Raw genomic sequence first — 14,598 nt, forward strand, 5'->3', positions numbered from 1 at the left:
TTTTTTGTGGTGACCATAATAGTGACATTCATATCACACATCTTATTTTGAATATTATACATTAACTATTACACTGAGTGTGTCAATCAACATCTCTTTACCAACGTATTAACTGATGTCTTCCTGCACATTAAGGGAGAATCCATAGAACTGATGAGTGAGGGTCAATGACTGGATGTTTTTGACCATCACAGTCACTAGGTGGGGTGGGGCTTGCTCAGAAGTCCAGCATGTTATGTTAAGGTAGGTGAGAGTCAATACACTGTTACTTTGCCCACTTCTCAGAAAGTTTAATTCTTCCGGTTTTGGAGCACATATTTTTTTTTTTTATAACACTCAATTGAGGCAGTTTTTATTACTAGTTTTGAATTAATGTTTTCATCTCATCTGCCCTGGTGTTCTGCCATACAGGGAACATGCTTTTTCTTTGTGACCTAACCTCAGCCCCCTACTGTACTAATACAATGAACATCAAATAAGAGATGGTTGATTGGTCAGTAGATTGGGCAGAAAAGCTAAAAGCATTTGTCCAATGCAGTTGGTATGAGAAGCTACACAGGATTCTTCCTTTTTCCCCCATTTACTCCCTTCCCCTTCTTTCCTTTCTCCTCTCTTCTCTTCCATTGCCTTTCCTTCCTGGATAATTTAGCTTTAAACTAATAGGTGGTACACAGCCAGGTGGGCAGCCCTACCTTGGAGCTCCAGGGCAGAAAAAGAAGTCACGATGACTCAAAGACAGAGACAGAGTAGGGAGGGGAGTATGTCCGCATATGGAAGCAGCCTGGCATGAATGTGGGAGCCCAAGCTTAGTGAGAAGAGTGTCCACACAGAGGGGCTGGTCTTGTGAGAGCCACCACACCCTAAATATGGATGGGCAACACAAGTAGTATGAGGAGGGGATGTTAAGTGATGGAGTGGGGATTAGTTACATAAAGGGGAACTGATAAAAGTAAATATATTAGGGATAAGTGGAAGCCAGGTTTATCACTGTTGGAGAAGGGAGTCACTGATGGAAAGGGAGAAAACAGGAATGAGATTATGTATTCAGAGATTAGAACTGAGTATATCAGTGAAAAAATCCTGCTTTTCTAGAGAGGTAGATGATAGGTAGATTGACTTAAAGATAAATAGATGTGTGTGCGTAGGTGAAAACACATATCCCCTACCTTTCTCCACAGACAGTTCTTAGAAACAGTGACACTGTAAAGGCAATGAGCACAACTTGTGCTCAAATCTTGGCTTATTAACATCATTTTCCACTGAAAGCAACTAGGGCTTTTCAGAGAAATGGCTGATCCAGGCTGGTGGAGCACATGATGAGCCTGGAGCATCTTGTCCTGAACAGTGATGGGGACACATCCAAAGGACACAGCCCAAGAAGTTTTATGGGCCCATCAGGCATGATTTGGGCATCATGATAACTAAGGATGGGAAGTGATTATGACCCATTGAATAAAACAGGAAAACACAATTACCCACAGGTATAATAAATACAGGATTGATTATAATTGATGAGGACACTGACACAGTTTCAAAGTACTACCACTCAAACACCCATGAGCTGCCAGAGGAAAGAGCAGCTCACACAGAGAGACCTGGCAAATGAATGAGTGTCATCAGGGAAAGGAGGAAGTGACGGCGTGTCACTTAATAGGACTTGGTGAAAAGAACTGAGCATCACCTCTGGGGTATTCTTGCTGAGGAGGAAAACCTGAAAGAAATCCTGAAAAAAAGCCAGACAAACCTGACAGAGGAATACCTACTCCTAATCTGTACCTGGTATGTAATCTTCAACAAAACCAAGGTCATGAAAGTGATTAAAAAAGAAGAAACAAGCCCAGAGTGGAGTCACCTGCCTGCAAATTCCACCTCACAGCAAACCAAGACTAATGACACTTTCAACCTATCCCAGGAAAGTGACCTTTTACCAGTCTGGCTGAAATTTCCTGATGAGTCATCTGCAAGATAGAAACCCTGCAGGTCCTTCCCTCAGAGAAGGGGTCCTGGCCTGAAACCATTGCTTTTCCTTCTAAGTACTTCCTGCCCCACCCTTCTTCCTCTAAAACCCTGCATCTTGTACACCTCCTGGGAGCATGTGTCTCCCTGTCAGGTGGGATGCTGCCAATTCATGAATTGCTTAATAAAGCCAATAAGATCTTCAACTTGACTTGCTGGAATTTTGTTTTTCAATAAAAGTCAGAGACACACTAAGGAAGTGTTCCAGACTGAACTACAGAAACCAAAGAGGAGTGACATGGAAACTCCAGTGAGTAGATTGGGTCCTTCAGCTGTAAAGGATATTGTGGGGACAATTGGGGGAATTGAGGGCTATGATGAATACATGGCAGTAATGTGTTAGTGTCCATGCCCTGACTTTGATGGAAAATGTCTTGTAGGAATTACAGATTATGAAATATCAGGTCAGCATTTACTCTGAGATTGATTAGGAACATAGTTCTTGGAACAGACTCTTCTGGAAGCTTGTGATTGTTCTTGGGAGAAGTGGTTCAGAACAACTGTGGATCTACACAGCTCTCCCCTTCCCTTGCCTTCGTCTGACTTGTATTATTTAATACAAGGAGGCAGCACCACACAGTGATTGAGAGACAGGGATCTCTGAAACTGGAATTCCTGAGTTTTGAATCCCAACTCATCAGGACTGAGTCTTGATGAATCAATGGCTTTGGGTAAATGAGGAAAAGGTGCCACTTTTACATAGCTGGGCCCTTAGGGCTTGGGCTGCCTTTCAGCACCTGTATGCCCCTCAGCGAATACTACTGTGCACAAATTAGTTCAGGTTATTCATTGCCTCAGGCTGGGTTCCCTAAAAGCAGAGCCTGAGATGGGGGCTCTGAAGCAAATGTTTTACTCAGGGAGTGATCTTGGGGGAAAGGATTGAGGGGAGTGGGGTAGAGCAGGAGGAAAAGCTGAGTGAGTGTGGTCTTGGGGGAGCCTGATCTCATGATGAGCCCTGGGGCAGGAATTGTATTATAGAGTGGATGTCACTTTGAGACAGGAGATGGCATCTTGTACCCCATTGGTTGGTATTGGACTGGGGCACTAATTCCCAGGTGAAACAGCTTCAGTTTGGCCAAGAGTGAGTCCCTGAGAATGGGACAACCGTGAGCTAATAAGAGCCAGTAGTCTCAGCCTTTGGGGAGTGAGTATGCTGCCCAGTGACAGAATTTGGCACCTTCCTCCTCTGAAGACACTTACACGTGGTGCCTTGAACTAATTACTTAACACCTTACTGCCTTGGTATTTAGAGCCTCAGATTCTGTAAAATAGGAGAATAATGCCAGTGCCTATCTGAAGTGATGATGGAATCAGATGATGTGTGTGTGTGAGGTACTTAGGACACAGACCAGGGAGCACGCAGCGAGCATGTAATCAATGTCAGCTATTACCTTCATGGCTGTATTATCTTCAGTCCTCAGGAGGCCATGTCAGTTTTGACATTTGGGCTCCAGCCTTGTCAACTCCAGCTTCCATCTGCCATTTTAGAAAGTAATCACATACATCATTCAGTGAGCTTTAACTATGAAGTTAGTGGTGTATCAGCAGATGCTGTTCAGGAGTTTTCCAAAGAGTAATAGCAATATCCCCATTCTAGAAGTGCCTTTGTCATGTGAAAATTAGTCATGTGACCCCCACTGAAATGGAGTGGGGAGGTTTGGCAGGGGGCACTGTCACACCCTACCACTCAGACCCAATAGGAAGAGACAGACTTGACCTTGCACTACTTTACTATCCCAGCTGCAGGAAGAAGGGCTTTCCTTGTCACCACAACCCAGAACCCCTTCTCCCCAACAAGAGCTCTGCCAGTGAGAAGTCACCACACTTCAAACTCCAAGGTTATTCCGTGAATTTTAGTTTATAACCCCCTTCCCAGCCTCCCCTTTTCTCCTGGAAAAAAATAAACAAATAACCTCCCCCTAAAAAAACCCCATAACTCCCTTTGTTCTTTAGACTTGGCTATCTATGGTTTTGCTGAAGCTTGTTTGTCCTGGATTGCAATTCTCTTTTTTTTCCTGAATAACTCCCTTTTGGTTGGTAAAACAACTGGCAGCATTGGGGCACCTGGGTGGCTCAGTTGGTTGAACATCCGATTTCGGCTCAGGTCATGATCTTGTGGTTTGTGAGTTCGAGCCCGGCGTCAGGCTCTGTGCTGACAGCTCAGAGCCTGGAGCCTGCTTCAGATTCTGCATCTCCCTCTCACTTCCCTTCCCCTGCTCATGCTCTGTCCCTCAACAATAAATAAACATTAACAAAAAATTTAAAACAACAACAACTGGCAGCATGTATGTATGTATGTATATATTTAGGTTTATTTATTTATTTTAAGAGAGAGAGAGTGTGAGCAGGGAAGTGGCAGAGAGAGAGAGAGGGAGAGAGAATCCCAAGCAGGCTCCATGCTATAAGCACAGAGCCTGACTCTGGGCTTAAACCCACAATCTATGAGATGATGACCTGAGCCGAAAGCAAGAGTTGGATGCTTAACCAATTGAGACACGCAGGTTCCCCTAGCAGTTTTTATTTCTAAGGCCAAGAGTCATCACACCTAAGGGTGGATGGTCTCGGGGGCAGGGATGCACTGCAGTGACAGGTGACAGGAGGGAAACCTTCCCACTACATTCATGTGGGCTTTCTCCAGCCCTCTCTTAATATTGCTTTTCTGGTACCAGAGTTCCGACCAGTTAGTCTGGTCTTTTCCAGGCTATGCAGTGTCCAATATGCATGAAAAGCTAGGATGAGATGTGCTTATCTCTTTTTTAAAAAAAATATTTTTAGGGAAAGAGAGAGAGAGCATTGTCCTTTTATGGACCCACCACACAACTGCCCCTATTCTGTGGGCACATTGGTGCTTTGGTGGGCTTTCCCTCAAGCTCAGTTTACTGTTATCTTTATTTTTGTGGAGTTATGTCTCTGTTTCTCACATAAGAATGTAAGTGATAGAATATGCTAGTCTTAATGTCTTGTAGTTTTGGTGAATTGACTTACCTTCATTTGACTTCAAGTGAAGTGCCAGAAGCAAGCACTGCTCTTAAAGTCAGCTGCTCCAGGTATCAATGTTGTCATGGCCATGGCCACATTGTCCAAACCTTGATCCTAGTGACTTGATCCTTTTCCAGTGACTTGCAAGTGGTCTACATCATTAAGCCTCATGACCCTTTGTGTTATGTGACAAAAACTGGTACTAATGATTAATTGGACTATTTACAGAGTAATGTGACCTCTGCACTCTCCATGTTACTAAAATTTGAAGGAAGTTCTTCAAAAAGGAGATTATGCCATCCCTCTTGCATTCCTTCAAAATCACCATGCCAACCATAGCCCTCTTAAGCCCAAGAATATAGAAACGAAGAAGTTGTGGCTCCTACCCGAGGATCTAATAAATTACTTGGAGACACAGAAACATAATTACTGCACATCCAGTGTGCCCCAGGTCCCCTGCTCCACCCCATGAGAGGAGAATGGATCAGTATTAATTTGCTGGGCTCCATAACAAAGTACCACAGACTGAGGAGCTTCATCTACAGAAGTTTATTCTCTCACAATACTGGAGGCCAGGAGTACAATCAAGTGGTTGGCAAGGTTGGTTCCATCTGTGGCCTCTCTCCGTGGCTTGCAGATGACCATCTTCTCCATGTTTTCACATGGTCTTCCCTTTGTGGATGTTTGTGTCCTGATCTCCTCTTAGAAGGACACCAGTCATGTTGGATTAGGGTCCATGTTAGTGACCACATTTAACATCTTTTTCTTCATAAAGACCACACTTCCAACTGCAATCATGTTTTGAATTGCTGGCAGTTAGTACTTCAACTAACTGATTTGGAAGGGACACAATTCAGCCTATACCAGGATCTGTGTAGAAACCCTATGGGCCTGCACATGACTATCACAGGAGGGCTAGGGGACCTGCAGCAGTGAATGTGAACTCTCATCAAAGCTGGGTGGAGGGTGGGGCTGGATCCTGCATGCCAGTGAGAAGGGCCTAGGTCATCAGGGGCAACTCCCAGGCCTGATCGGAGCATGGACACAGCTTCAGATCATCAAGGACCCTCTGTAGAACCAGGGCAGGGATCAGGTGTCACCTGTAAGGCCTAGGGTAGAGAGAGGATCTGAGGCCCACTTTTCTAGCCCAGAAGTCACACCCCCAAACATTCTGAGCTCATTCTGGGAGGAGCAGAGAAAGGACAATGGGGGACAGGATCAGAAGACTGAACTCAGAAAACTTGTTACCCAAGTGACCAAGAAGTGGTTTTATGAAGAAATTCCCCCTCCCCAATCTCACCCCAAAAAGGGTCTCATGGGGATGATGACGTCATCTGTGAAAAGCTACATTGTCTTCAAGCATCTGTGTATTTTCAAAAGCACTGTATCTCTCATGTCTGCAATTGGAACCATAACACTGTTGACCAATTAACAAAGATAAAAGAATCAGAGAACTGGAAAGAATCTCACCGTTCAAATCCAAGACTAATTTTACAGATTTCTCATTTAATCCTCCTAACAGCCCCTTGAGGAAACTGAGTCTCAGAGGGATTAATGACTTCCTCAAGGTGAGAGAGTAGAAAAGGTGTCATGTGGCTTCATTCACTATGCTGTGCTGCTTCCAGATGAATTCATTAATCCCAGACCCACAAAAGGCAGGGATGAGATGGACCTCCCAGACCCACAAAAGGCAGGGATGGTTTGAGGCTATTGTTGGCCCCACTGCTGTCCTCTCAGGGCCTACACACTGCCGAGCACACCATAGGTCTTCAGTAAAATATCTTGAGTCTGTTTGGGAAACACATATTGGAAATAGCACATGGACTCCACCAGTACCTCTCATCATCCTGTAATTTGGGGATTTCCCAGCATCAGCTATCAGGAGGTACATCTGAACCTCAAGCATGTATAGAAGGTCAGCAGGAAGGTTCTTGTTTTGGATTTTGTTCAGATCCACAAACATTTCCTAGGCACTGCTCTGGATCAGGTCCAAATGTGCCCTGTTGGTGGGGAAAAGTCAGACCCTTGAATAGATAGATTCAGTATGGTGGAAGGTCAGTCTCAGTGCTTTGAGATCACAGAGAAGGAGCACTTGTCCCCAAAAATGGTTGGGAGGAGCTGATACCTGATTGGGGCTTCTATAAACTTATTTTACTAAAAAAATCAAATGTATAGATGTACATTCTTTAAAAAGTTGAACAGTGCTAATGGTAGTTTTTTTTTTTCCAACGTTTATTTATTTTTGGGACAGAGAGAGACAGAGCATGAATGGGGGAGGGGCAGAGAGAGAGGGAGACACAGAATCGGAAACAGGCTCCAGGCTCTGAGCCATCAGCCCAGAGCCCGACGCGGGGCTCGAACTCACGGACCGCGAGATCGTGACCTGGCTGAAGTCGGATGCTTAACCGACTGCGCCACCCAGGCGCCCCGCTAATGGTAGTTTTAACAAAACCAGTGGCATCTTTCTCCACCTGATATCTTTCTTGGTTTTCTCCCTCATTTCTGTAGAGGCCATCTCCTTGTAGCTTTCAGAAGAATAATGAAGAGGAGTTAATTTTTGTTAAAGAATGTGCATTTCTGAATATATCTCTGCTCTACCCTCATGCTTGATGGATGATTTCAGCATAGAATTGCTTGATGGATGATTTGAGCTAGAAGTTTCTCCATGAACTTGTAGACATAGGGACTTGTCTCTACTATTGCTGTTGAGAAGATTCTGCCCTTCTGGTTTCTGATTCCTTGTACTTGACCTGGGTCTTGCTCCCCTCACTCTTTCTGCAAGCATTTGGGATTTTCTTTTTCTCCCTGGTGTCTGAAAGTTCATGACAATGTGCCTTCATGAGTCTGCTGTCATCCGTTATTCTAGGCAGAGCTGCCCAAGAGACCTTTCTGCAATGATGCAAATGTTCTGTATCTGTGTTGTCCAATATGGTTGTCTCCAGCCACATGGGGGTATTGTGCACTTGAAATGTGGCTGGAGTGGTGAGGAATTGCATTTCTGATTTTTTCTGTTTTTAAATAAATTTATATTGAAATCTAACCACATTGTGTTCAAGGGCTATAGCGGGTGGTGCAGTGCATTGGACTTTCAATCTGGAGACTTTTGCTCTTCAGTTCTGGGAAATTTTCTTGAATTATTTCATTGTATGTAGTCTCTGTTCTAAAATCCCTATTGGCCAGATGATAGAACTCATGGTATTATTCTCTAATTTTCCTGTATTTTCCCTCCCATTTTTTGGAGTGAATTAGTTACATGAAACTAACCTAGTGAACATGTGTTTATTTAAAGTATGATATTTTATCCTTTATTGATCTCTTTGCATTAATATTATTTTTTTTAATATTATGTTTGAATACAGTTTAAAATTTATATGATTAGTGAGATTTTGGGCAATTTGTGCTCAAGTGGAATGCCTCACTCAAATTGCTCTGGTCATAGTTCTGCCTGGAAATCCAAACTGAATTTTATAAAAATACTGTGTTGCTAAGGAGGGAATGAGCTCTCCTTACTCCTTTTGTTTGGTTCTTTTGGGGGGTTAGCTTTTATTGACCTACAAGGCACTCTACTTAGGGAACTGTTTAGAGACAAATTCTGCCCACTAGGAGAAAAGGGATGAGAGGAATCTCATCCCAGTTGGGCTTTAGATCCTATAAGGGTGAGAAAATACGAGGTGTGGTGGTTCTGCTCCAACCCCTGTGTTTACACAACTGGACAGGCACTGTAGGCTCAATGAAGTCCAGGAAATGAAGTCTCTAAACATTAACATTCTCAGTAGCTCCTCACAGGCAAGGAGGTAAAAAGAGCCATTTAAACATAATCAGTAAGAAGGAAAAAAGTAAACAGTCCACATCCACCAAAAACCCAACCTTTTAAGTATGTTCTAATTAAAACTTGAAGTCAAGTGTCCTCCTCTTGCTAAAAGAAAATATGTTACATTATTTAGAGTTATTTTATAACTCTTGTCCTCTCTCACCCTTGGACTAAACTATTTTAAGCGTTCATGTGGAGTGACCGTTTCTTTTTTTTTTTTTTTTAATTTTTTTTTCAACGTTTATTTATTTTTGGGACAGAGAGAGACAGAGCATGAATGGGGGAGGGGCAGAGAGAGAGGGAGACACAGAATCGGAAACAGGCTCCAGGCTCCGAGCCATCAGCCCAGAGCCCGACGCGGGGCTCGAACTCACGGACTGCGAGATCGTGACCTGGCTGAAGTCGGACGCTTAACCGACTGCGCCACCCAGGCGCCCCCCAAGGAGTGACCGTTTCTAAAAGGCCTGCAGAGGGTCTGGTATCTGGCTTAGCAAAGTCACCAGATATACCAAATACTATTATTTTATTGCAGGTATCTTGATTTTAGCTCAATGTTTGTGTGGTTATTGGTTTAGTGTCTCTCCCTGTTAGAGTGTTGGGTTCATATAGTCTATATAGTCTTGGCCCAGGGACCGAATGCAGCAAGTGTAGAGCCCACCCAACATCTAATGACAATGGGGGAGGTTCCCACCTCCTCCAATGCCAGGATGTTCACAACCTGTCACTTTCTCACCACTCCCACACAAACTGTAGGGCCCAGACACTCACACTTAAATACCACCTGGTTACCTGGAATTGGCAAGATCAAGTTTGGCCTTACTGAGAAGAATGGGAGTTTTCCCAGTTAGGAACAGACACTTAACCTTTCCTTCATTTTTGCACACTTGAGACTATGATCTGTGAAATTTGAATGTGATGCACAGATCATTCCAGGGCAACACTGCTTCCCCTACTGTGAGCACTTCTCTTGGCCTGTGGAAGTCAGGCCATGCTTCCCCAAGGAGATGTCCTGTGAGCTAACAATACAAAGGGATGAGAATATTAGACAGCTGGGTTCTCTGAATCCCTGAGTCCTGACAACTTATTCACCTACACTGATATCTGAGCCTAAGTCTTCCCTAAATATTATTCAATTCAATTTTGACCACTAGCTAAGGAGACTAAGGAAGCTGATAAATCCTTCACTGTTAAGGAGGATGCATAGTTATTCTTACTTGGCTGTACTATAATTATCTTAGTTTTCTCTATCTTCAACTTGAAAGATATCTGAGTCTGAGATCTGTTTTTACCACATGCATTTGGAACAGAGTTTGGAAAGTTCATGATGAGCGTATTAGTATAGGAAGGAGTAGATGAGAGCCATGGAGTCTATGGGATGTTCTTCTGACACACAGTGTCTTCTTTCATACAAACTCTGAGGATGCTTCAAACTCTGAGGATGCGAGTCTTGTCATGGCAGGTGTTCCTTTGTGGAGAAGAATGGGGCACAAAGCTCATGCCTCTATTATTCTCCCTTGCAGACAAAGCCATCTGCATTGGTTCAGTGCTGGCTGCATTGTAGTCCCCAGCAATGACAAGCCTATCACTTTTGGGATAGATTTCAACCAGCTGCAGCAGACTCTGAGGTGAAGAGGGTAGGCGGATGCTCATTTTAAGCTTAGTTATGAAATAATCATAGCTGAGCATGGGGTTTGGAGAAGGATAAAAGTCTATTAGTTCCCACAGAGGCTTGGTTTCCAAGTACAATAAAAAAGGCTTTGTGTTTAGTTGAGAGCATTAAGTTGTCAAGAATTATCAAATGACAGGAATCGTTCCTTGATTCTGTGTACCTCTCTGCTGGGGAACAATACTCTTAGTACCATCTTGGCTAGCATCTGTATTCCCTGCTAAGATGAAGCAGAGTCCTTTGTTCTGGAATTATGAGGGAGCTGCTGTGCAGGTAGCCAAGGATATAGGGACAGAAATTTAACCAGTTCACTGTTGCAGACTTGGGTCTATTTCCCAAGTAGGGACCCTTGTCAGGGAAGGGCAAACGTTGAATATCAGTATTGCTGAGCACAGTCTCCCTTTATGTTCACTTATTTACAATATGTTTTTGTGATCAATGGCTGTTGGAAATACAATTCCAGTCACTGAATCTCAGTCTAACATCTGTAAACAGGGTAATAGCGTGGCCCTATGGAATGGTGCCCAATGAAGGCACCAAAAGGGGGCAGAAATATTTCAGAATTCCTGGGACTTTCTCTTCTACTTTTCCTGGGGATCATCTTCCAGCTTCCCATGTCTGTCCTATGTTGGTATTCCAGCTTGGAGCCATTTATTTCTTAAATGGAGCAGGGCTCCATTGTCCCAGAGATTCCAGAGGTATGCCATGCAATCCATGGTTTCTCAGGACATGCAGACACAGAACATGAGTCAGAGTGATGAAAATGAGCTGAAATAATTTCCAGAGGCTATGTCCTCATACCTCTCCCAGCAGGTAAGTGGCAAGGTCATCAGTGATCTTCCCACAGGGATATTAGGAAGCCCAGTAATTTCACTTCTACCAACTCAAGTCCATCAACCTTTCTGGATGCCCCCCTGAGCATATATACTTTTGGGACATAATGTTGGTAAGTACCCAGACTGTGCCCTTGAGAAGCTCTCTCTCTGTAAGGTAAATGGGTGTAGAGACCAATGATAGGGATGGAGGGTACAGAGAACTGGGGCTCATGGGACAGAAATTTTCCAGGGCAGGAGGTTGGCGAGGACAGACTCTAACAGAGGAGATTCTGTTAGAGCTGGGTTTGAAGGATGAGTAGGATCCTTCTAGGCGGCCCAGGGACATGTTTAGGCAGAGGAAACTACATGGGTAAAGATGAGTAGACCCAGCTTGTGTGAAGGGTTTCAAGTGTTTAAGGGTACAGACAGTCATGGTGACAAGGGCAACTTAGAGATTTAAGGACAATGGTTTTACGTGAACTTCTGTAACCTTTGGGATTACTGATAACACTGATTGAGTTGTTTATTGATTTCCCACAAAATATTGACTCAAAGGAGGTCAAACTTGGAATGTCCATGATGCTTTGCCAACACTCATGGGTGTAGAGCACCTACAGGTGGAGCACCAGTGGCCCTTCTACTGGCTGTAGCTCCAGCCCCGCCCCCTCTTCACTATATATATTCCAGCCTCACTGAATCACCGCTGGTGGGAAGGAAAGCTCCACACGCACAGGCCAGCACAGACTGGCGCACACTGCTGAAAGAGAGTAGAGGAGATTGGCAGAGGGAAGGTGGCCATGGACCTGATCCCAAGCTTTTCCATAGAAACCTGGCTTCTTCTGGCTACCAGCCTGGTGCTCCTCTATCTGTGAGTAACTGTTCAGGCTCATCGCCTCTGGAACCTTGCTAATTAGCAACCTCTACCCCTTTTTCTTTTCTGCTCTGTGGATGAAGAGTTAACAAAAGGAAGTTCCTGAAGTGTTGGGTGCTTCAAACAAGCTAGAAACACATAAGGGGTTATTATTGACCTCACCCAGATCTGCAAAAGGAGTACCCCCATACCCCAACTCCAATATCTGTAGCTAGGAGGGCTGAGAGACATTATTTTCTCCTGGGATGATCTTCTGTTTCACTACCAGTTGGGACGTAAACTGTCGCGACCAGCGCGACAAACACCGAGGTCAGGGTCCTGAGGGTAGGGGAATGTAAGAAAAAAAGAGAAGAGAAAGTTTGGGAACAGGAGGGCCCCCTGGGCTGATGGCCCAAGTGATGGCTTTATTGTTGCTGTACACAATCTTTTATAATATAAGACTCTTATGGATCAGGTCATTCTAAGAATAATCAGGTTTCACATGATCACTGCCAGCCAAAACATTTAGTTCTGTGTACCTTGTGAACTTTCTGAACGGGTCACAAGACCTTGTTGATAGATTGCTAGCAAAACACAATTCCCATGTTTGTTTCTATCTGACTCGGGGTAGAAAAAGGGAGGTAGCATTACTGCCAACACCTGCAGACCACAGGCTTCAGGAATTAACTCTCTCAGCCTTGACAAGGCCCTTGAAAGTGGGGGAATGGGAGGGGGAACCACCGGGTTGGCGTGAGTCAACAGGGAACATTGCTTGACCCGGTCTCAGCCTGGCACTGGGGCCTGGCCCCCCACAGTAAACCTATCAAGCAAAATTCACCTGAGGAAGATTAAGATCAACAGACCCCTGTGCTGTGGAGTCCTCACCGCATCCCAAGACCTGGGGATTCTGGAGGCAGAGGGAGTAGCTTGGGTCTTGTCTCATTATCTTCACCATCCTGGTCTTTGTCTGCTGCAGGACATGTGTAAAAGGATTGGGCCTGTGTCTCTCAGGTGGCTCCTGCTCCCTCCCTCCCACCACCAAGCATCATGTGCACGAATCACTGGTACACTCAGACTTCCAGGGGGGCTGGATGTGCCTCACCTTCCTCTTCAGAATGGACTCTTCCCTCTTTTCTGTGCCCCTCTCCTGGCCACTCCCCAACCTTGTAATATGCAGAGCTCCTTACCCTAAATGAGTACCTTTAGAGCTGAAGAGACTTGGCAGAAATCTTGAAATTCTATTCATTTCAGGTTTTCCTTCTAGTGTCTGGGAAGTTTAGCATCAGTACAGAGATTTCTTCCTCCCTCGATATGAAATCTGCCAGCAGGCTGCAAAGACATAGCCCTGAAAGCAAATTTGGATATTAAATATGTTTTTTCCCTCTATGTTACAGTACAGGAGGAAAATAAAAATCATTAGCAGAGGAATTCCTTTCAGTGGTGGGTTTCCCAGTATCCTGAAGCAGGTTGGGAAAGGACTTAGTTTCCAGTTGTGGGTAGGGATGGTCCCCTCTATGTCACATTTACCTCTATCTCAATTTCGCTTTCTTCAAGAATAGAAAGGCATGAGGATGTGAACATAGGACATATAAGCCTGATTTTCATTTTCTGAGAGAAAGGTTAGGCATGCTGGGTGTGACAACATGTTCTGTCCCAATGACATTTAAATGTAATTGATGTGGTTTAATTTCATTCTTTTTAATACTAGGGTTTTTACTGAGATAAGACTATTTCCAGCTTGTTCTTTCTGAAGTCTAAAAGGAGGCTGTTAGTTTAGCCTTTGTGATTATAATGGTGCATAAATAACTTCAGCCTTCTAGAGTCATGTTGGGAATATGAATTTAGTGTACACATGCATACTTCTATGATATAGGTTGTGTATATGTTTACAAGTGCCCAGCAGGTTATTTTAACCTCTCATCACAGGCGAGTAGTAAGACAGCCTGTGCTGATGTGAGAGGCATCCAGGGCTCAGAATGGAGTGGGAGAGTATTCCTCCCTCATAACAGACCTTCCAGAGATACTCCTTGGTTCTGGTCCCACAGGAGGTCATCACAGGACCACAGGATTAGCATCTCATCTGCTTGGGGCCAGGGAACAGGGATACCATGTGAGTCATACTGTGTCTGGTCTATCTGGCAGTGGGGCTGTCACTGGTCTTTGCCACCAGGCAAACAGTATGTTATACTTAAAAGACACTGGTGTAGTCAAGAGTCAGTAGCTGTAGACAGGGCCCTCTGTCTATCAGTGCAATGTAAAGGCACTAAAAATGAGTCACTTTACTGTTAGCCCCTTCATTTGTACCAACAGCAGCATTACTCTACCAAAAAGAGAGAAGCTGGAATGAATCAGAAAAATTCATCTAGCTCCACCTCTGCATTGTATTGGAGCCCTGTGAGTTTAGACCAGATCTTGCCTTGTGACCAGTGTTGCTGACACATTCACTCAATTGTTTGGCCTC

General features: G+C 44.3%; 1 protein-coding gene across 2 annotated transcripts in view; it reads left to right on the plus strand.

Moving 5' to 3' along the window:
- Nucleotides 1–11,973: 11,973 nt before the first annotated feature.
- Nucleotides 11,974–14,598, plus strand: part of LOC112860079 (cytochrome P450 3A12) — a 35,193-nt gene continuing 32,568 nt past the window's right edge. Inside the window, exon 1 of one of the 2 annotated variants that reach the window (XM_086691979.1) lies at nt 11,974–12,155. In XM_086691979.1, coding sequence (XP_086548105.1) covers nt 12,085–12,155 — 71 coding nt within the window. In that variant the 5' untranslated portion in view covers nt 11,974–12,084. The remainder of the gene's footprint in view (nt 12,156–14,598) is intronic. The other variant, XM_086691978.1, reaches the window with a different exon arrangement.

The sequence above is a fragment of the Puma concolor genome, chromosome E3 (genome assembly GCF_028749965.1).
Source record: "Puma concolor isolate L17-30 chromosome E3, mPumCon1.1.hap2, whole genome shotgun sequence".
NCBI classification, from domain to species: domain Eukaryota; kingdom Metazoa; phylum Chordata; class Mammalia; order Carnivora; family Felidae; genus Puma; species Puma concolor.